Consider the following 24,507-nt stretch of genomic DNA (forward strand, 5'->3'; position numbering starts at 1 on the left):
GGGGGGAGATTATTATTTCCTATCATTTGAGAAGCCCCAAAGTCTTACAGTCAGTTTAAATAACTGGAACAGTACGTGATATAGGAAAGAAGAGAAGAAAAAAGCCCTAGCCCAGGGCTCTCACATCCTGATTTCCCTGGACTAAGTTACAACGTTACAATACATACAAAACAGTCAGTAGTCAAAACAAGCCCCCTACGGTGAGGGAAAGATGGTTAGAGAAGTTTTCTTTAACTAGTCACTAAGGATACCAAGGTTCTTGAGGCAATATTTACGATAGAAAAACCAATAAGCCGACTATAATACCCTGAGAGCCTAAACAGGCAAATTAGCGTCTTACTAGAAGAATTAGTGTAGGGATTAAGGGATTAAGATAGTAATGACTACACATGTGGAAAGAACAAAATAAATTAAAAATAAATTCTACTACTCAGGAGGGCTAAAGAAGCTGGAAGACTAATTCTTTAGCCAGATTTTATTTGCTCAAGCCATACTACACAAGGACTTCAATATTTAGTTAAATATATTAAGCCAAAATACTTACCATGTTAAGTAAATTTCCTTTAAATGTATCTACTTAGAAATCTCATTGCCTTTATTTCACTCAAATTAGTACTTACCTTCTCCCTGTCTTTGGCCTTGCTTTCCCCTTTGAAGTCCGTGGCCTCTCTAATTTCATCAAGGACTGCCGGAGGCTCTCCTCAGTATAGGCAAGATACACGTGGGAAAGGTCCACTTCAAAGGGCTATGTAAGGGAAACAAACCCAAGACACTCTTACAGAAGGATATAAACCAGATTTTCGGGGAGATTTAAAATGCTAAATAAACTCCTAGAAAAAATTCACAAAAGACAAAACCAAATAAATATCTAAAGATACCTTTTTTCTAATGCCATGGATCTCAAATGTATTCACCAAGCATTGGTGAATAAGCCCTGACACACTATAAATTCCTTCATAGTAAAGAAAAATGTCATTTTCCCTAAAGCTGCTACTTCCTCTTGCTGACCTAAGACTAGGACCAGCTTTGAAAAGGACAGATATTTTATCTAGTCTCTAACCATATTCCCAAGACCAGAGAGGTGGTGGGAAAAGTCTCCAAAGATGACTTGTGGTAGAAATGATAAGCCTGGCATCATGACTGAAGGTGAGCAGAACTGCCCTAACAGTCACCCCATCCTAGAGCCTCTATTCCCAAAAGATTAGCCTTTTTTTCAGCAGAGCTGATTAATAGGTATCATGTTAATAACAATTTAGTGACCCGCATTTCTATAAAGAAACTGTAGTTTGTTTTTTTTTTTAAAAGCACTCTTACATCTTTCTCCTTTTTATCAGGAACTGGTGTCTGCTTTCTCATGTTATTTCCTGTGTAGGCAACACATTTCTCAAAAAAGGAAAAAAGAGGGGGAGAAGAATTATCTTAATTAGCAATTAATACTGTGAATGACACAAATTACTATGACATATAATGACAGTACATTCATAAAACATGATTGGAATGCTAGAACAGAAAGGGACTCAGAGGTCATTCAGTCCTTATACTGACCTATACCATTTCTACTGAGTATTTTATGTGTTATAATACAGTTAATTAGAAAAGTATCTTATCCACCCTACCAGAGTCTCATTTGATTCATCCTCTGAACCACCTTTCTCCCCATGGTAGCCAGCACAATCCCAGTTTACAGAACGTATACTGTAACTATTTCATGAAAGGATGAAGGTAATACTCACTAGCTGCCATTCTCCGATATCTTCATTCCAGTGGACGTAGTTTTCAATCATTTCCTTTTAAAAGAGTCAAAGATGATCTACTTTTAATATTTAATAACATTTAAGATACTGAAAAGTATTCCTGCAACTAATATCTTAATATATTAAGTGAAAAAAGTTAAGTCTCAAAACATTATATATTGCATGACAGAACACCAAAGCCAAATGATACATATGAAAATGACCTTGTCTTTTTTACATTGTGAATAAGAATAATGTTTTGAACAAGTGTAAGTGGTAATATGATTATTTCTTGGATCCTGAACATCAACAAAGGATCAATAATTGTTTCCAAAATTGCATACTTCAATAACAGGTTTAAAGGTAAATTTCCTGTGAAAATCTCTGAATGTGTGTGGGTCTTTCAGGATTCAGTCTTCTTTAGTCTTACTGTTGTCTGAGAGATTTGTGCCAATTGAACAAATGATCTGTGATCAAATAACAAATCTGTGTGAACTTGAATAAGCCATGAAACGACAGAGTGACCATCACTGCATATATTCTGTAATTTTGTAGATACAATTTTGAACAGTACTTCTAATCTGCTAATTTCAAAGAACGTACTGGCTTTCCAAGAGAAAAAATTATATACTATATGATATACTTTTTATAAATTTTAAAATATATACTTTCAAGAAATATATGTAGACACAACTGAATTGTTAAAAAAAAAAAATCAAGGAAATAAAGAACATGGGATTCAGGATGGTGGTTCCTTGAGCTGGAAGAGGCAAAGGGATGGAAGAGGGGAAAGGGAAACCATTTGGTTGTATATAGGTCACTGTCATGGTCCTAGCTTTTGTTTTCAGTGATGAGTTCAAAATAACTAAATAAAAGCAGGCCATCCAAGGACCATCAAGGAGGGTATACTGTGAACCAAAGATTAATTCTACGCACCTGAGGTCCAAAGGAGAAAAATACTAAGGCAAAAATACTAAAATTCAGAAAAATTTCTTAAAGCTGTATATAGATTCAAAATAATTTTTTAAAAAAACAATGTTAAAGTTTACTAAAATGTACTAAAAAGACAGAAATTATGAGTGAAGAGAAACAGACGCCGAGATTTTTAAATTATGCTAGAATTAAGAACATTTATCCGGAGAAGGATGGTAGTCATGATTGCATAATACTGTGAATAACCTTAATGTCACTGAACTGTGTTTTAAAAAATAGTTAAAATGATAAATTTCATGTTATGTATTTTACCACACAACCCCCCTGACACACACGTATACAGAGTTAGTGTCCATAAACAGGGAGAAAAAGTTAGCACAGGAGTTCTGTTTATTCTATTTACAGAATAAAGAATACTGAATGAAAAAGCAGGACCTATACCTTTACATGAATTACATGAATCTGGCTTTCCCCAAAGGGCTGAGAAATTCTTATTCAGATATTCAGATACTCAAACAGAGAATTATGTATTAAGAAAGTTAACAGCTGAAGTGAAATGTGATGGCATTAGTTCAAGAAAATTTTATCACTGAAACATGAAATGTAAATATTTACCACCAATTAAATTAGAAATGATACTTCCCTATCCCTTAACCCCAGCCAAGTGACCTAATATTTAAATCAGAGGACTTCCCTCTTACCTGATAATCCTGAGGTATAAAGTTATCAATTATAAGCATCTGAAGTCGAAGCTCCCGGCTAAGTTGTCGAATGTTCTCCAGGAGGCCTTCAATTTCCCTCTGATGTTCTTGTTGGAGATCAGCCATCTACCAGAAAATCAACAAAAATATGAAATACAAACAAGATTTTAAATACAAAACAATTCCATGTGACAAAGGGCATTGGTCTAGGAAATCTTCCAAGAGCTTACCCAGTTCTTTTCACAAAAACAGTAGACAGAATAACACTACCTATCACTGTCTATTCCACATTATTAGTAAAGGTTGGAAATAAGTAGTTTAATACCTGAAATTTAAAGTTACATACAAAGGCAAAAGTTTTATTTCTTTAAAATTGTGATCACACACTATGATTCCTTTTCTTAATCATACTTAATCAAAGAAATTTCTTTTTTAAAACTTCAGAACTACAATAGGAGGCAATTTCTAAGAGACCAACCTCTGACTTCGCAGCCATCAGCATAGTCCAAACTTTCTTTAATTTCTTGGTCTTTCCTTGTGCTTCTTCTTGCAAACTGGTATACTTTTCTTCAATATCCAAGCGTTCTTGCTATGACAAAAAGTGATAAACTTCAGAATAATTTTCTTCATTAAATCACAAATTTAATTACTTAACGTGATATAAATGTTTAGCAACTATTATCTTTCAAAGCAACCCATAGATATTCTTTAAAATTTTATCAAGATTATATTCAGCTTTTCACTAGAAACGTTAAATATCTTACGTGAAGTGTCAATCAAAAACAAAAATTCACAGCACCTCTTTTTCCTCAAGTTCTCTGCGAAGTTGCTCTGCTCTTTTCCTCCTTTCTTCCAGTTCCATATTGGATTCTTCAAGAAGTTTCTCTTGTTCCTCAGCTTTTGCCAATAAATCAACACCACCAACAATTACCTTCTTCTCCAGTGCAGATAATTTCTCTAGCAAAGACTGATGCTCTTGTCTGTTAATTAAAATGAGAATACTCTATATCCATCGATGATCTTTAACAGAAATTTGGATGTAAAATTTCAAAATAGGAATATAATTATATAATATCTCTATCAAATTACACAACTGTGTAGTATTAATTCATGATTTAACCTGTAACATCCAAATTTGAGATTTTTTCTCCTATATAAAGATGAAAGAAAAATAGATGCAATTTTTAAAAATATAACATAAACAACAAAACCTTCTGTCCAAAAATAGTGCCTGTGGGAACAAAAATCAAGCTTTTACTATTCAATTTTATTGCTTATACATCCTATAAAAAAAATTTTTAAATCATGAATCCAACTCAATTCAGTAATACTCACTGGGCCTTAAGAAGATCTTTTTCCCGTTTCTCTAACTCAGCTCTAGCCTTGTTTCTTTCTTCTTCTTCCATGTCAAGCTTTGTTTCAAGTGCTTTTCTCTCCTCATCAATTTTTGCTTGCATTTCAACCATCTTATCTGGGGAAACTTTCTTTTTACCTATTTGAGTCATTTAATTGCAACAATCACTTCAGAGTCAACATTTCAGACATATAAATTATCTTGAATATACAAATACATTCCTTCATAATATAAAATCAAATGCTAAGGAAATCAACTAAATAATATATTTTATTTCTATTTATTATGGTCCTAGGAGAACTTTTTAACTAATCACTAAATTCAAACTATTGTCCAATTGTGCAATGATAACTAGAACAAGGTAAGTGGAAGAGAAGCAAAACAGAAAAGGAGAAAAAAAAAAGAGAGAAGGAAAGATTAACAGGAAAACCAAGTAAATAAAACAAGGAAAGAACTGTGTCCCCAAATATCATGTATGGACAAAAAAGCAATATGATTAGTTACTTCTTTCTGATAACCAGGTACAAAATTGAGTATCTTCTCAAAACACCTACCCCCAAAATTAATTAAAATAAATGAATAAATAAAAGTCACAAATAGGTATAAAATGTACAAGTAAAAGTACCAGGCAGAATTTATAGCAAGTAGTTTTTAATATATATCATCAGAGTTTTTCTAAAATTTTGCTTGATAAAATTACTTGAAAGTTTTACTTCATAGTATATTTTCAAAGGATGTAGTTCTATACTAATTATATAACAGCTACATAGTAATTAACCAGGCATTTTACAGTTGCTGAGCCATTATGACATATCATCATATCTTAAATGGTCAACTAAAATAGCTTGCCATTATGTCAAACTCAGTTCCTTAAATCTCCCTAAGTCAGATTACACATTCCAAGTGTCAAACATAAGTAGAAATCCTACCAAATAATCAAGCTAGAAATACAACTTCAAATTGATTATTTTGATTATAATGCCTATTCAAGTATTTATATACATATAATGGATGGTCAATATAAGTCTACCGAATGAATTTCAAAATCATGAAATTAAAATGAAAAATCAAAAAAAGAAAACAAAAGTTAGCTTATTAAACTGGTTATGAGACTGAATCAAAGAGAATTCATTTCTGGTAATACAATTTCTTTGAAACATACTTTCCTTCAAAGAAACGATCAAAGTTTTCGTAGAATTGGTCTGAGGCTCTCCTGAAAGCTTTCTGTCTTTCTTAACTTCCTTCCCAAAGGACCACAGAAGAGCGTAAAGCAGGAGAGTTTACAAACTGTTAATATCTCCACCCAAAAGCTAACCCCTCATGCTAACAAAGAAGAAAACTGAGAAATAAAGATGATGGAGATATATATCTGAATATACTCTTTCAGGAACCACGAGACCATGAATCATTCACAGGCTTTCTTTGGGTTAAAATTATATAAAAAACCCAGAGGTTTCAAATACATTACCCTTCACTTCTACAGAAATGTAAGTCCAAAGCAAACTAAAGACACAAAGTTAAATGAAAGAGTAAACAAAAGCACTGATCCAAATTCATGCTTTGGTGTGGTGTGATTCATTGCATTCCCAAAATCAGGATGTAGACCTGATTCTCTTGGCTTCTTTGGCACAGTCATCTGTACTGAACATACTGAATTATGTTATTAAAAAATAATTTGATAAAGTAATCTAACTCATATTCCCAATGAATTCCTAGAAAGACTCTCCCATCAGTAATACTATTTCTTAGAAATTTGAGGAGGGGAAAATAAAAGTTCAAGTATAAAGTAAGTATATGCATTAAAAAATTATAACTTCCTTTCCACCTCAGAATTATAAATACTTAAAGAAAAAATGGCAAATATGATAAGATGAAAAAACATATATATGAAAACTACATATGTACAGAGGAAGTGATCTGATCAACACATGTAGATTAATTTTTTAGGCTTCTAGGGTTGCAATTGTTTTGTTAGTTAAAAACATATAGTTCCCAAAACCATTAAGAGGCAGTAAATTTAAAAAATTTTATGTGCAGAAATATAAAAGCACAGACCTATTGATGAATTACTACTATGCCTGAATTGCATTAGTTATTCAAAACCTTTCAGGTAATATTTTCAAACCAATGTTTTAGCACTAAAAATCTTATTGGGCTCTTAAAAGCATTTTCATAAAGATGGCCATGTATATATAGTTAGGTTCAATTTCAAAAATCCAATATTTAAGTAATTTATATTACTTATATATTATTTTAGCCAGAATCAGTTGATAAATTGTATTTCTTTCCAAATAACATTTTAAGCTAAATGTGAATATGTACCAACTCTCCTAACCAGGCACTTAAAAACGTGACATCACAAAAGTCATTTCTACATTGTTTTTTAAAGATTTTTAAAAAATATTAATCAACCAAACCAACCAACCAAAACCAAAACCAAACCAAAGAACCCTTCTCCTTCTAAAACTGTAAGAATTCAGCACAAAGTTTCAGGTAAATAAATCTAAAAAGAGTATCAACACCATAGAGTATTTAGTTGAGCCTAACAGGAGCAGTAATATTTTAAATTGCCCTCTGCTATGTGCTCTAACCAAAATTGTGAAGGTAAACTTTGGCAAGGCAAAGTTAAAAGAAGTGTTATTTCATTTTCATCACATGAGCATAGGTAAACAGGCATTTGATTCCCAATTTAAAAAAAAAAAAAGGAGGAAAAATCCATGAATATTAAATCATTTTTATTTCCAACATTTAGAAAAATTCTTTTTAAAAAATCTGGTTCTGATGATAGATTTATTTTTGTTGTCTATTTTGTTAATTAGGTCTAGAATACCTCATGTGTTTGTCATTGCCAATCTAATACTTCTGAATGTTTCCTTAAAAAATTTATTTGGAAACAATAATGTTCCTAATACCTTCCTCAATAAAAACTGAAAAAAAAATTTTCTGAAGAATTTAGTAAAAAAGGAAGTTTTTCCTAAAGCTAAAGTTGAAAAATACTTTAAAATACAAAAGAAGATACTTACCTTAAAAAATCATTAAGTTTAAAATATATAATGTAATTAAACAACAAATTTCTTTATAGTTTAAATAATTGTACCACGTGGAGTGCAAATCAATCACACCAACCTGCTTGATCTTTCAATTAGAAGTAGTAAGCAAATCGTAGACAGGAAGCATATGCACAGAGATGAGGAGAAAAAAGAAAAACATTATTTCTTTTGTAAAACAAAGAAAAATCTGTAATAGCATTCATTTATAGTATAAGTACAGAAACAAATCATTATAAAAACTGAAATAGAACAGTCTTATGTAAAAAGAAAAGTATTTCAACATAATCAGAGACATAATTTAAGCAAGAATAAGAAAATTAATCTAAGATTACAATCCAAATCAATCTTAAAAGCTCACACTGACTCCCAAACTTCTGCAAATATAACACTTCAACAACTAATGGTGGACATGGAATTGGGAACCTGCTAATACCTGCGAAATAATCTAAAAGAACAAAACAGAAAATTAAGACAATTTTAAAAATTAGTAAGTTAAAAGTAGCAAAATTTACATTGTCCATTTTCAAAATTTCCCAATTCGATGACCTTCTAATAGAAGGCTATATTACAGGTGTGCCCCTCTTTAAGAAAATCCAACACAAAAATGTCAACCAACTAAACAGAAAAACTATAGTAATTTGTAGTGATTATGTGATTAACAAAAGTATTTAATAAAGAAGTTTTAAAAACAGGAAATTCTCCCAATATATTTGATTTTCCAAGTTGATTTATAAGCAATTTTTTCAGGGAAAAAAAACACATTTACTGCATAAAGGGAAGTACACCTGTATAACAATAAATTTGCATTCAATCTATTAGTAGATTCTTAAAGGCAATTACAATAATGATTCTATAGAAGTAAATGATCCAAGCAAAGAACACCTAAAAAAAGGCCATTCATAATTTTAAAAGGGAAGGAGCATACAGGTTACATACAGCCATCACATGCCGGGACAACCATCTCTCCACTCAGCAACACACCCACATCGCAACAAAAGAACTTAATGTTATGTTCTAGGTATATAAATAGTAACTAAAAAACTGCTTGAACTGAATAAAGTACAACTCATTTCATAACATACTTTCATGTAACTACTTTTTAAAGATAAAGGTCAATTTTAAAACAGAAAATTACATTGTAATACATCCCACTAAGGTATTTTCTCATATTTGCAGTTTATAATAAAAAATCAGACTTCTATATAGTTTCTAAAGCAATTTCATGTATTTTATAAGTTCTTCTCTGAAATTAATTATCTTGGTAAAATGTAAGAATGGACTACATAGAGAAAATAATTCCTAATATTCTTGGAACTCTTCCTCTAGAAAGCTAAAAGTATAAGAACAATAACCAAATGGTTTGTTATTAGTTTTGGAAAGGTACATGTATAGATAATGCTTTAAAAGACAGTAAGCTGCAAGGTAGTACAAAAAAGCATCAATTCTCTTTCCTTCTGAAAACAAAATATAAATAAAACTAATAGGACCTTTGAACTTAATTTATTAAATTACGGCTTAAGAAAAAGCCTTTAGGTTTGAAATAAGTCTAGACAGATTCTGCATAAACAATTTCTTGTGGATCTGAATTCTCTCATCATATCTTCGAAAGTTTCTTAAGATCAATCAGGTAATTTAGAAAAAGGGATAAAATGGCCATTTGAAATAAAAAACTATTCAACTTATCTTTACTTGCTCAAACTTTATGCTTTTCTTTATTTGGGAATTTTCAATCTTAAACTGCCCCTAAGAATAGGACACCGAAGCGTAGAAATCTTTGTAACTATAATGAATGTTATAATTGGTACTGAGGTACTTCCAAATATAATTTGTACCTTTAGAAATTCAGAATTTGTTCTTACATGTCCCTTACACTGACTAGAATGAGCAATGTATCATGAAACTTAAAAACGAACCACAAGAATTATTCTTTTGTACAGCTTACTAGCTCTCTTTACATTATCTCAACTGCAAAAGCATGAATCTCTCTTCCATTGTCTCAAACATAAGCTTAAGCATATGTTTTAACAATTATGGTTAACTGGAAGCAATGAAGAGGGGAGGAAAAATCATCACATGCTTTGTTTTACTGAGGAGTCCAACATAGACTCTTGAAGCAATGACAAGGAACAGTGCAGCATTTCCCAAATGAAGTCCATGGGTCATGGAAAAGCCAAAGCTCTGTTAGAGAATTTAAGAGCTACCACTCACTAGGCAAGAACTTATCCAGAGGTTTCTCTATGACAGAACATGTGGAGTCTGAACTACTGCTGCTGCTACTGCCTGGAAGACAAAGAAATGAGCCCAACGGGAACCAAAGAAAGAGGAAACAAGAAAATGAACACATACACAGAGAAAAATTCAGTTCCAGAGAAAGAATTTTAAAGGACAATCAAGCTTTGTATTAAAGAACCAAAACTTATTTTCCTTAAAACCAGTCTTGGTAGTCTATACAGTATTCTCTAATTACAAAGCCAAACAGGGGAATGAGAAAATGTATTCCTTTAAGTATCCACTGTGGGCAAACCACACTATTCATTTAAAATATAGTAATTCAGAGGGTTGGAATGACAAGAATAAAAAATTAGTCATTTGGTGACACTTAAGTCTATTTAAACTATTAAGGTTGATAAGTTAAAGGAACTGAGTTTTACATTTTAAAGTCACGAACAATTAAAATTACAGCAATGATACATTACTCTTTAATACAGACAGCTTTGTCTCCAGTTTCACTCCTTCCCCTCCAAAACAGCAAACTATCATATATAATTATGTATGTTTAAGGTTTCACAGCAAAACTTAGAAAGGCTCACTGAAAATTTTAAAATTTCTAAGCCTGGAAGGAAGATATTTTACTATTAGATATTTTAACATATTAAGCAGCGGCATTTTTTTCTATTTAAAATTTAATTTTTAACAAATCTACTATCTCCTTTAGCTTTGAATAGTTTACTTTGTGAAGAAATAGGTATGAACACAGAACCATTTCTTGAAATCAGGGCAGCAAACATTTTCTGTAAAGGGACAGATGATAAGTGCTTTAGGTTTTGCAGGCCATACAGACTCATGTGAAGGCAGTCGTAGACCAGAATTTAAACAAATGAGCATGGTTTTTTAAATAAAAATTTATCTATAAAAACAAGTAGTTAGGCTGGATTTGGCCAGGAGACTTGCCAGCTCTTGCTCTAAATCATGTTTTTCCTGTCTCTTGAAGTTACAGAATCTTTATTATGACTTTTAAATTTGGGACTCCTGATCAAGCAGTGATGGGTTTATTTTCAGCAACAACATTTTAATAAGACAAGCAAAATATGCACCAGCTTGAAAACAATGATCCACATTAATGGAAGAGAGTTCTGAAACAAATATTTAGGGCAAAAAGGTTTGAAATGTAGGCCATTATAATATGCCTCTCTCTCTTTTGCATGTCATCTATATCTTTACCACAATAAACAGTCTTACTGCCAACAAATGTCCTGTTATAGAGTGAGAATGGGAGTACATTTTATAAAAAGAATACATTTTACATTCTATTAAAAAATAGAATCCTCCTACAAATTTATTACTAAAAAATCCAATGACTTCTAAAGTGTAATCATGCTTCATAAAAGCTCCACATCATCCTAATTTCCTAAAGTTAGGTCCCTAGCATAGATAAAAGCCCTCAGATAAAATTAAAACCCTACATGAAATTTTATACTATCACAGATTTTTATAACTATAAATTGTTTAAAAAAAACAACAACAACATATGGTAATGGTGATTCATCCTGAAAAAGGAGATCAGTATAGGAGGGGAAAAATATGCAAAGTTAACCAGGTATATGGCAGACTTCCTCTGTTCAAAGTGCTACCACAATTAAAAATGGCCCAAATGCCCTAGGAATGTTAAACTATCATGAGGCAGCAATTTCAGTTAATTTCTAGAACACTAAAAAGAACTTACCCCTTCTTTTTTTCCTTTTCTCTCCATCTTCTCCAATCTCACCCTCTTCATCATCTTCCTCCTCTGACCCACTGATATCAGAGCCTGATATTTCTTCCCCTTGAACAGAGTTAATACAATGATTTTTATTCTGTACCAGGTCATTGGCTATTTAAGAAGTACCTGTATCAACTTTCTTCATTAAGTTTTTGTGCCCTAAACAAACCTTATTTTAATATTCCTAGACAGTGTATCAGATATGCTAACCTCAGAAGCAGATACGATGTACACAGAGGCATTATTTTTTTTAAGTTCCTAAAGAGACGTTAAAATTCTGACCCACTTAAAATTTCAAATGATTAGTTTAAATGCAGTTCTAAATGTTACATGTTAGAGTTATTATTTCAATCTTTAAAAACTATTGACCACTTTTGAGGATCATTTTCTCCTCAGTTTTCTGTTTTTAAGATTTTAAATAACTCATCCAACCTGTTTATGTTTTAAGAGCTATGAAACTGTCATCTAAAACAGTGATCCCACTTTTAGGACTACATCACAAAAAATAATTAAAAATAAGAAGGGCTTATTTGTACGATGACTATGTTAATTTAAAAAATTAAATAGGGAATAATTAAACTACTATTAATGTAAATCAGTACATTACCTTCAAAGTACTTATTTAAAATTACCGCTGTCCCCATGTGAAATTTCTAAGAAAATAAAGATAACTGGGGGGGAAAAGTAAATATACATTTATCATAAGATAATATTTGAACCTGTAAATAAAAGATGGAAAGAAACCACAGTCTTGGGAGAAGAAATTCATTAAAAATATTTTGATTAAAAAATGTTTTTAAGATTAAAAAACTTAAAAATATTTGTTATTTAGGCCTAGAAACAATGACACCCTGGGAGCAATGAGCATACCTAATAACCAAATTTTAGTTTCTAAATACCATTCTCCAATGAAAGGAACTAGGGCGAAATAGATGGAAGGTAGAGAAAACACAAACTGAGCCCAAAACAGCTATGGTGCCAGGAAATAAGGAAGTGCTCAAAAAACAAACTGATAGGAGTATGCTGAAAGGATATTGCAGCTCCTAAATGGTCAAAGCTGGAACAATTTCAACAATAAAATAAGTAATGAAATTACTATATTATAAGCCACTGACTAAAATAAATATCCATGAGTCCATACTGATATAAATAAATATTTGGGTAAATAAATAAGTAGGGGAGAAGAGACTGCTCTCCTTTACAATAGAATTCTAAACACTAAACATGAGTAGGAATGATGGGAAGAGAAAGTAACCACTGAGCAAATGCCACAGAACTATTGTTGTAGGCAAGAAACCTTGGTAGATGCTAAAATTAGTTGAAGAAAGTATGATGAGAAACAGGACCTTTGTAAAATCTCAAAGTATCTCCCCATGAGATACACATTAATTTCAAAGAAAATAATAATAGATTTATAGTAGAGAAAACTTGCAGAATAATTATGAGAGAACTATAGATAAATCCAAATTGAGGAACACTCTACTAATACATGACCAGTATGCTTCAAAAGTGTCAAAATCATAAAAGGCAAAGAAAGACTGAGGAACTGGGGACTGGAGGAGACTAAAAAGACATGACAACTAAATGCAACGTGTGACCCTCAGTTGGGTTCTGGACTAGAGAAAAGGGGTATTAGACAGAAAATTGTCAAAATTCTAGTAAGATCTGTGGATTAGCTAATAAGTTTACATCACTGTAAACTTCTGGTGTCAATAATTGCACCCTGATTATGTAAGATGTTTAACATTATGGGAAGCTGGGTGAAAAGGGGTATAAAGGAACTTTCCTTGCTGTACTTGTTTTTTCTGTAAGTCTAAAATTATTTCAACATAGAAAGTTAAAAAATTATTCTTTTAACATTTTTGTCTATTTTTTGAATTGTTTAATCAATTCTATTAACTGGATTATAAAACTGTTAACTGGATTATAAAAACAAAATATCATAAGAACATAAATAAAATGAAATTTATTATATTTTTATATTATCCAGCAATTCCACTTCTGGGTATATACCCAAAAGAACTGAAAGCAAGGACTCAAACAGGTATTTGTACACCCACATACAAAGCAGCATTATTCACAATAGTCAAAATGTAGAAGTAACCCAAGTGTCCATCAATGAATGAAGGGATAAATAGACATGGTATATACACACAGTGGAATATTATACAGCCTGTAAAAGGACGGAAATTCTGACATAAGCTACAATATGGAACACTGAGGACGTATGCTAAGTAAAATAAGCCAGACACAAAAGGATACATATAATTCTACTTATATGGGGTACCTAGAATAATCAAATTCATAGAAATAAAAAGTAGAAGAGTGGGTTACCAGAGAGTGAGGGAGAGAGAGGGATGGGGAGTTGGTGTTTAATGGGTATAGTTTCATCTTGGGATAATTAAAAAGTCTTGGAGATGGATGGTGGTGATTATTGCAGAACAATGTGAATGTATACTTAATGCCACAGAACTGTATACAATAGTAGTTAAAATGGAGAATTTCATGTTACGTATATTTTACCACAATAAAAAATATTTTTAAGTCAGCAAAATAAAGGTATGAACTCAACATTAACAAATTAAGAAATTTTCAATCTTTAAAACATACTGACTATAAATACCACCTAGTGGTCACATTTAAAATACCAAATTTCATTACCTAAGAAGCAGCTTCATTACTGCTTTTCCTCAACAATTTTACTCAAGTTTATTGAATCAGCATCTTTTCCAAACGTTTATGATGTTGCCATCTCTGGATTTCATATCTGATCTAACCAGTTTCCCCAGACTAAAGAGAAGAAATTTCAAAGCCCTCTATTCACCTGGTTTGCAAAGGAGCCCTCTACCAGCTAGTTCTTAGCAGGAAGGTTCAGGGAGTCACTGAGCACCTAATGATGGCTGGTAAATTTCTTACCCTCATGAATAAGGTCTTCAAATATTCTAACTTTCTAATACCATCTTGTTAGAAAAGAATTTCCAAAACAGAATCTCATGTTCAAATTTAAGAATTTTCAAGCAATGAATTTTTATTTACAGTAAAGTAGGTTTACCCATGACTCCCTTTGTTTACATCAAACAAAAGTGACTATTTAAGAACTATTGCAAAGAACTCTGGTCATTTTCACTGAACACATACATGGTAGAACTTGTTCTCACACAGAGACAAACAAAACTTCATTATTTAATAAGTGGTTATATGAAAGATCATGGGGACTGGGAGGTTTAAATTAAATGAATTTTAAGAATCATATATGCCAATATTATATAATTTTACTTGAGTGTAATATGAAAATGCTAAAGTACATATCAAGTTACCTTGCAGAAATATTCCTTTAAATATCAGTGTTAGAAGCCCAAAGAATTTTTAACAGGCAGTTTTTATTAGAACACCAGTTAAGCAACTTACTGGTAAGACTAATATTTTGAGAAAAAGTTACCTTCTTCAAGCTTTTTTTTCAGTTCTTCTATTTCTTTCTGAAATTGACGAAGCAAAGCATCCTTTGGATCTTCATTAATTCTGGCTTTATTTTTAATATTCTTAGCACGATTAGCATATCGTAAAGTACTGATGGTTTCATCATAATTGTAATCTGCTGGCCCAATATTTGCACACTGTTAAATTAGAAATATGAAACACTTTACACTTGACACCATTAAAATTAATACCATTATGAACATATATAATATGAATATATGAATTATGGATATATCATTATTAATAATATATCAGTATCAGTAATATATCAAAAAGAATTCTGGACCATATTTCCACTCTGGCCTTCTTACAAAAGAGGGCATCACCACACAGGTTTCCAAACAATACAATTACGAGCTACTAAATCATGATGTATTAAAAAATAACCATATATCTTAAAAAGTAACATAATAGTTTTTAAAATGTGATGAATACCAATTACTAGCATAAACAGGAAACTTAAATTTGCCTGATGATAGCTAAACCACCAGTTAAGTCTTACCATCATGGTTTTTGAATTTCCTCCTAAGGAATCCTGAAGAAGACGAGTCAATTTAGAGTTACGGTAAGGCACATGAGTGCTTTTTCCATCAACCAAGGCGGAAATTACATTACCAAGGGTGGAAAGCGAAAGATTGATTTTTGTAGCTTCTCTTAGGCGCTGTCCAGTAGCTCCAGTTTTTGCTTGTCTTTCTGAACCCTAGCAATAAACAGAGACAAAAATAAAGCTAAAACAAAAAACACCAAAGTTCAAAAAAAGTATTTTAACAGTAAAAAAAAATCTGATATTATACCTGGAATTCACTGCAAAATAATACTGGAAGGAAAGAAGTAGCTGAGAGTAGAGATGAAACAGGACTGGCATGAACTGATAAATGTTGAAACTGGGTGATAGGTACATGGGAAATCATCGTACGATTTATTCTATCTACTTTTGTATAGGTTTGAAATATTCCATAATTAAGAATAAGTTAAACATATACACAAGTAAAACTTAAAATTATATATAATCACTTCTTTTCACTTGAATTTCTATTCACTTATAAAAAAAAGAAAAGAAAAAAGAAAGAAATCATAAGAGTTATCACTTAGGTAGCATCCTATTACTTACAGCAAGATCTACAAGATGGAGCTTTCCCATCCTCACATGCATGTTACCATCAACGCCTTTTTCACTGCATTCTATAGTAATTGTAAAGATGGCATGGGAACGGGAACTGTGTTCATTCATATTAGTTGCACCAACAGAACCTAGAATAAAAAAATTATTTAAAAGTATGTTAATATGGAATGCCTTTAAAAATAATATCCAGCCAAAAACCAGAGAGCATGGCAAAAACATAAATGGTTAGATGTATTTAGCCATTATTAGAAATTTCCCTGACAATTTATGTTGATAATCAAAAACCTGTAATTTTTTCCTATTAAACAAGTTTTTAGGATAAAACATTTAATTTCAATTCCAAGTATTACTGGCCTAAACAAATAACTAATTCACATAAAAACACATGTTAAATAATTTGAAAAATTACTGCTATTTCAGATGCTTCTACAAAGTGTTATATTCTGGGAATCTAAACCACAGGAATGCTTGCATGTATATACATCAGATGATACAAGGTTAGTCAGTGCAGTATTGTCTGCAACAGCAAGATCAGAAACAACCAATAGGACAGCAGTTAATTAACTAAAGAATAGTCACACTATGGATTACTAAACAGTCTGTAAAAAAAAATAAGGTAGATCTGAATGACATGGAAAGATACCAACAATATGTGAATGAGAGAAAAAAGACAGGAATATATAGTGTAATTCCATTTCTGTAAAAGAAAAGAATCCATTCAAAATATACTACAAATTTATGTATGCATAAATATTTTACATGAATATATCGTGCAAAGAAAAAGGTATGAATAAAGGGGGAAAAAAGTCTGTTTCAGTTTTTACAATAGGCATGTATTTTTTTTTCCTTAGATTCCAAAGTATTTTAAAAGCATTATGTTAATTTTACCCAATGTCAAAATTATTTTCCTACTATATATTCATGTAGAACTTCTCCATGCAAGATGTGATTTTAGAATTTAAACATTAAAAGGATATTCTTCATTAGCAAAAGGCTATAGAAGTCATAACTAGGACATAAATTGCACTGATACAGTAAAGCCCAATGAAAGAAGGTAAAAGAAAAAATCAGTGAAAGAAAATGCAAAGATTTGTGACTCCATACTATATTTTTCTATTTTCTTTTAAATCAAATTATGAATTTATAAATTTTTCCAAAAATATTTTAAAAAACTAGTAAATCTTACACCACTTCAAATCATCTAATCAGTAGTGACACATATACATATTTCCACAGAGTAGTAGGTCTTATTTTATCTTCTGGTTTTTTCCACTTATCTCCTACATATATTTCCCTTTAAACATAACTTGAATTTTCACTAAAATTGATTTTGTTATTCTCTTACTAAGAGATACTTGGGATTATTTCTTATTTTAGGTCTTCATAAAGAACACTAATGTGAGTATCTTTGAGCAGACACCTTTCACTTTAGAGTTATATGCATGGGATGTATTTTCTAAACTGGAACTAGCAGGTCAAAGGAGAGGAATAGTTTTATGGCTGTGTGGTTATCAAATCAAACTGTAGCAGTGTTTTCCAATTTGGAGTGGGAAAGAACATGTAACTTGAAAAAGTCATTAAATATTTTAATACCTATTGTTTTTACACTATAAGTAAAGCATGCTATTTATGGATTGTGATTTTTCTACAATTCTGGTTGTGAAAATAAAGCAATGCAACACATATGCTATCAAAAGTGACTACACTGAACTTCATAATCCCTAAAAGAGAACAGCTTGCAGTAATCAAGTAGAATGAATGCTCCAACCTACTGACATATCACATAATGGAAATAAGACAAAGCACTTGCACGGTTGTAATTTTTGTCAAAATATTTACTTTTGTATAAAAAATTAAATTTTTATGTTTTTCAAGAAGGTATGAAAAAATTTACCCTATAAATATTCCTGCATGTGTATAAACTCATGTATATATAAGAATATTTACTGCAGTACTGATCATAATAGCAAGAGTGAAAGCAACCCAAAGCCAATCAATAAAAGACTGGGTAAATAAATTAGGTGGATCCATCCAATGAAATAACTACTATGTAGTTACTTAGAAATGACTATACATGTACTAGTATGTGTTAATGTGAAATGATCTCCAAGATAACATTGTTAAGTGAATAAAGAATACTATTATCCGACTCATAAAGATAGAGAACAGGTACTCTCCCTAAAAACACACAAACTTGGGCACACATAGACTATACCAGGAAGGGCACCTGAGAAACTAACAGAGGTTGCCGCCAGGGATGGGAACCAGGTGATTAAGACACAAGGGTAGGAGAGAGACTTGTTTTTCAACACTTACTTCTGTGCCTTTCAATTTTATACCATGTGTATGGATTACCTATGCAAAAAGACAATTTTTTAAAAAGAAGAATCATGATTTAAAGGCTGAAAAACACTCCCCTGCAGAAATATTAAATCTATTTACAATGATGCCCACAATATAAATGTATCTAACTATTTTACGTTTGCATTTTAGCTGCTAGGCAGGCTGTGTATTTGTTCATGAGATAAATGACTTATTTTCTTCAGTGCAAAACTATTTCTATACTATGACCACCTGTACAAAATAGATAGAAATTTTATATTTGTATCAATTTTTCATCTATTTTGAATAGCAGCTTTTATTGTCATATTTCCACCCTCTGCTATTTCCACTAGAGTTATTTTACTATATTTCAATGTGATAAATTTTGTATTTTTATGTGAAAACTTTTCTAGTTGACTATTTGTACTAATTGTTTAATTCTTGAATTCAGTCTATTTATTAATTAAGAGTATCTTTCTGTCTGCTATCTTAGTTCTTCAAATCTCCTTATCCTTTCATTTCTCTTGGAATTTTTTCATTTCCCTTCAACAAATGTCACATACCAAGTTAAATTAATTCTTGGGTAAAGCTAATGGAAGATTTTGGTCACTACTGTGAATGGATTCTATGTTAAAAAAATTTTTAAATAAAATAAGCAATACATGAACATATTCCTGGTGTAAAAAATTCAAAATAGAAATATACAAAAAACATAAAGTGACATATACATATAGTATTCTAACATAAACATACAGTATTCTAATTCAGCTTTTTTACACATATAAATGGGATGATGCAGGAGACACTGTGTTAACTAGCTTTCTTTTTCACTTAACAATGTATCTTGAAAATCTTGCAGGCCTCTACATGTACATTTAACCCATTATTTTTCTTACAGCCTCATTATAGTCTAGTTCACAGTATTTTTGTACCATAATTTATATAACCAGTATTTTATTGATATTTATAGTGTGTCAAACTTTTTGCTATCACACAGAGTACTGCAATAAGGTTTTCTGTTTTTGGTCTACACCTAAAAATATTTTTCTAGACTATATATCTAGAAATGCAGACAGTGAGTCAAAAAGAATGCATTCTTAAAACGTCAACAGATGCTGCTATCCTACCCTTCAAAAAAGCTATATCACTTTATATTCCCATCACCAGTGCCCATTTGTTTAGAGCCTCACCAACCTGGATCTCCCTTTATCTAAACTGATGGGGAAAAATATTTCCCACTGTTGCTTTAATATGCGTTTTCCTTATTACTTGTGAAGTTGAACATCTTTTCATATGTTTATTGCTGTGTACAGTTCTTCGTAAACATATTCATATGTATCTTTTGCTCATTTCCTATTAAAATTTGGTCTTTTTCTTTCTATTACTTGGTTTATAAGAATGAAACTGATTTTTTCAATTTTTTGTTTCATTTCCTTGAGTTTGCTAGATTTTTAATCTAGTCAAAAAAACTTTTAAAAAATGATCATGTCTTGTGCTCTTACCTGTTACCTCTAGTCTCTGCTGTCAGCAGCTTCATTAGTACTGGGCCTGGGGCATTAGCAATATTGCTGAAGCTCTTTATTTAGAAAAAATGTGAAGTGATTTCTTGAAAGAATGCCATTTAATTTAATTTTGTTTGCTTTTTTGGTCAACAAAAGGGAGGCACTATAGTGCCTGGTTAATGCTGACTAATGGTGTAGATTCAAATACTAACTCTGTTACTTACTAAATAGTATACGACCTTGGACAAATTAATTTAAGTCTCAGTTTCCTCAGTCACAATATAGGAATTTATTATCTTCTTAGTCCACTTTCAGGATTAAAAGAGATCATTCTCATAAAGCATTAGCACAAGCACTTACCGTATAGGAAGTGCTCAATAAATGTTACAAAGAGACAGATACACAAGAGTCTCAAAGACATAGCACTATTATTAAGACACAAAATTTGGTCGGCATGAAAAGCAGTCTATCATATCTTCCATTCACAGATGCTTTTCACACAATATATAATCAAAGAGGCAGGATTTTTGAAAAATGTAAATACCCAGTCTTCACAGGCAAAATGCCACACCAGCTTTGCTTCTAAACCAGGCTACTCCAGACATAAAGGTTTAATCACAATTATGCACTATACTTACGATTTTTGTGGCCCAGTGTCATAATTCTATCCATGTCATCAGCATTATTTACCACATAAGCTGATAAATCTTTGATATAAACTCCCACATCAGGTCTTTCTTTAACCTAAAGAAAAAAACCATAAAACTTTTCACATATATCCATAATTCTCCCAGTTATTTACTAAATATCTACTATGTGTTGAATACACTGCTAGATAGTAAGGATACAGTGATAAACAAGGTAGACATAGTTTCTACACTTGTCAAGGTGACAACGTACATGGAGAATATACAAATGAATAATTACACACAAAAATTATATTGGAATAGGAGGGAAAGAGTACATGCAAAAATCCTAAAATGGGACGGTGTATAAACTAGGTTCTTTAAAAATTAAAAAACAACCAAAAAACAAAAGCCAGGGAAAGAGTAGAAAGCAAAGGGGGAAACAGGTGGGTTATCTAGCTATAGAGGGAGGTGGAGATAAGATTAAGCATAGTTATTGGTCTTTATTGTAACAGCAATTTGAAGCCACTGGAGAATTTCACACAGTGAAATAATCAGATCTATGGCATCCATGTAAAAATACTACCTTTCTGTAAGTAACTTTATGAGAAGTTTCACCAAGTTTGAAGGATGTATTTAGGATAGACTTATCTAAAATACAGACAGTATTTTAAATCTGTAAAATACAGAAAAAAATACAAAATCCACTTGTTCAGCATCTCCTTGAGCACTTCTGTCTCAGGGACAGCCCTGAGCACTTGCCACTAAGTGGGCATTGTGGCCCATGGTGCTTTTGATTCTGTGGTAAAGGAAACACGGTTCTGGTCCTGGTCTGTAAGGCATCTCTGGTTAAGTGGTGGAACCTCGCATATGATGACACCAAGGCATTCCTCTCTCACTGGGCTGCCTTGACTGGAATTTTACTTTTTGCAGGGGGAATGAGTAGGACTCGGTCATATGGTTTTGAACAGAGTGCCGCTTTAATTGGACTTTCCCTTCCGGGTGGAGAAGTCCCTTGGTCATCCAGCACCAAGAAATTCCCCATTAGACCAAGGCTCATCTGCAACACTGTCTGGAATGGCAGGTAGGAAACATTCCATTCTTGTGCTAGGGAATTGCAATCCTGAGACGATGCCAGATACTGATCTACCTGTCGGTAATGCCTGCCACGTGAAAGAATAATGGTTAATGAGAGCTCTGTTCAATCTTTTTGTCCCCCAGGGTATATTTTGCAAAAACTGGGAGATCTTCAGCTATGCTCCCATGAAAAGAAAGAAAATGATATTTTACTGTAACACCACATAGTCCCAATATTCCTGAGACTCTGAGGAATGATGGCCCCTCAGTGGCTCTTAAGACTCTAACACATACTCAACTAGAACTGTTTTGCCAAAGGGAAAGAAAATGGCATAAAATTCCTTATGTATACGCTTTTATACTATTGTATCAAAGTGAGTCTTCCAGAATTGGTTTGGCTTTTATCTTGGGTGTATGTGTGAGTGTCTCACTACATGAGTTTGAATCCTGCTCTCTCTCCTTGATTTTGATCCTCCTTAGGGGATGCTGGCCCTGGTTTGGGAGGAGACCCCACTGAAAGGAGAGAAAAGAAATGAAAGAATTAATCATTCTCAGATACACCCCTGGTATTTACCCTCATTAGAGGGCCCTGGTCTTCACATTTGTTAGAGGGTCCTGGTAACCTAACTATGGTCTAGGTACAGCTGGAAACTCAAAGAGTAAATCTGGTAATGAGTCTGATTCAGAGGGAGCAAGTTTATCTAGAAGTGAGGCATGTAAATATGAGTAAGTAACATATATTACTGTCTATTATTATTTGTTTGTGAAACCTTAAAAAACTGAGTAGTGATGCTATCAAAGAATTTTTTCCTTAAGAACACCAGAATTTAATTTATGTAACAAATAGTTTATAAAACCAAAACAATGGATCTCAATGGGGGGGCAGTTACTCCCTTGCCCAGAATGTTTTAGAAATTTTGGGGGGAGTTTCTGGTTCAGTTAAGGACACTATTAGTATTCATAGGTAGGGGCCCGGGATACTAAACACCCTGAAATTGGTGGAATGATTTCAATGAATTGCACCATACAGTGCTGGATGTCAGATACTCATGGGTGAAAAAACAATTTACAATTCCCTGAATCTACATCCTAACTCTATTTCATATATAAAGACAAAGTGCTTTTCCATAGGAACACAGGAAAACTGAGGAAAGAACTACTTCATTTTGCTCAAAACTCTTATAAGGGCTAATTACTATTTTAAAAGACCATGTAATTGAAAGTAACAACTAAGGTGTTTAGATCACCAATATAGCATACCAGCAAGTCTGCGTTTGTAGCTGTTACAGTCATAATGATTATATATGCTTCTGATTACTTCATTATGTGGTTGAGTGCGGTCACATCTAAGCTTTTATATACTGAAATACTAGCATTTTATTTTTTTAAGTACTTTTATTCTCTTTTATAATTGGGCAGTATATTGATATTTTTAAAATTCTGTGTGTAGATAGACTTTTATCATCTATGAATTTTATTTCAGGATAGTCAAAGGGGCATTACAAAATATATGTTGAAAGAAGTGGCATTGGGTCTAATTTGGTTCAGAACCATTGATAATACTTCCGGAGAATAAATCTGATCTAATTACTTGTACAAAAACGGAAATGATCTTTCCAAATAATTTTTATTCGAATAATCTGTGCAATAAAACAATAACTTTTAAAAGGTAAAAAGCATAGAATTAAAGTATCCATCAAAACTAAGGATGACAACTACCAAAAAAGAAACTTATCTCTACAATTGACCTACATATTATCATTACAGAATAAGTCTTCACTAAAGTCCAACAAACACAAATAATCCCTAAGCCTGTAATATACTGCTCCAAAAGCTCAGTTTATATCATAAACTTAAAAAGAAATAAAAAACAGCAAACATTTATTTAATAGTTTATTATGTGCCAAACATTGATTTTAACTTTTTGTACTTATTTGTTAATGTTGGCAACAATCCTATAAGGTAAATACTATTATTATTATTATTATTATTATTATTATTATTATTATTATTATTATTATTATTATTATTCCCATTTTCATGCAGCAACATTAAGGCTCATAGAGATTAAGTAACCTGCTCAAGAGATCAGAGCCAGAATTTAAGCTAAGATGATAGAATCTCAGAAACCAATCTTTTGATCCTTAATCCATTCACCGGCCACATAAGCAAGTCAGGAAACCCCTCTAGTTTTCAGTTTTCATATGCACAAAATGAACTGTTTGGAGGAGTAAATGAAATAAAGTATGTACTACTACCACAATTTACTGTTCTGAATGCCCACTACCACATCATAAAAACATAGTAACAGCAGCTGCTGTTATTCTAAATGTATTCTACATCATTCTACCATGGTGGCTACTATTATTCTATATTCTATCCTACTGTTATTCTACATACATTATTCTCTAATTATTTTATGGACAATGCGATTCCAATCAAAATTCCAGTATTAATATTTTAAAGACTAATCTTTTATTTATGTTTGCCTCATATGCTAAAATATTAACATATCTGGCAATAATTACCTATCATTTACCACTTGACTCATTAAACCTGCTTCAGAAATTTATCCTCAAATATGCCTGCACACATATGAAATGTCAAATGTACAAGGCTATTTAGTATAT

At 31.9% G+C, this 24,507-nt stretch overlaps 1 protein-coding gene across 7 annotated transcripts in view; it reads right to left on the minus strand.

The window, feature by feature from the left end:
* Positions 1–24,507, minus strand: part of KIF3A (kinesin family member 3A) — a 200,546-nt gene that overhangs the window by 157,397 nt on the left and 18,642 nt on the right. For 3 of the 7 annotated variants that reach the window (XM_064483979.1, XM_031448981.2, XM_010981346.3), the window contains exons 5-18: positions 20,813–20,918; positions 16,339–16,478; positions 15,730–15,927; positions 15,190–15,364; positions 11,715–11,813; positions 9,980–10,051; positions 7,848–7,856; positions 4,703–4,859; positions 4,167–4,347; positions 3,846–3,956; positions 3,368–3,493; positions 1,734–1,787; positions 1,315–1,383; positions 621–745 (exon numbers count right to left, since the gene is read on the minus strand). In XM_064483979.1, coding sequence (XP_064340049.1) covers positions 621–745; positions 1,315–1,383; positions 1,734–1,787; positions 3,368–3,493; positions 3,846–3,956; positions 4,167–4,347; positions 4,703–4,859; positions 7,848–7,856; positions 9,980–10,051; positions 11,715–11,813; positions 15,190–15,364; positions 15,730–15,927; positions 16,339–16,478; positions 20,813–20,918 — 1,622 coding nt within the window. The remainder of the gene's footprint in view (positions 1–620; positions 746–1,314; positions 1,384–1,733; positions 1,788–3,367; positions 3,494–3,845; positions 3,957–4,166; positions 4,348–4,702; positions 4,860–7,847; positions 7,857–9,979; positions 10,052–11,714; positions 11,814–15,189; positions 15,365–15,729; positions 15,928–16,338; positions 16,479–20,812; positions 20,919–24,507) is intronic. The other 4 variants (XM_031448982.2, XM_031448984.2, XM_031448983.2 and 1 more) reach the window with 2 other exon arrangements.

The sequence above is a fragment of the Camelus dromedarius genome, chromosome 3, assembly GCF_036321535.1.
Source record: "Camelus dromedarius isolate mCamDro1 chromosome 3, mCamDro1.pat, whole genome shotgun sequence".
Taxonomy (NCBI): domain Eukaryota; kingdom Metazoa; phylum Chordata; class Mammalia; order Artiodactyla; family Camelidae; genus Camelus; species Camelus dromedarius.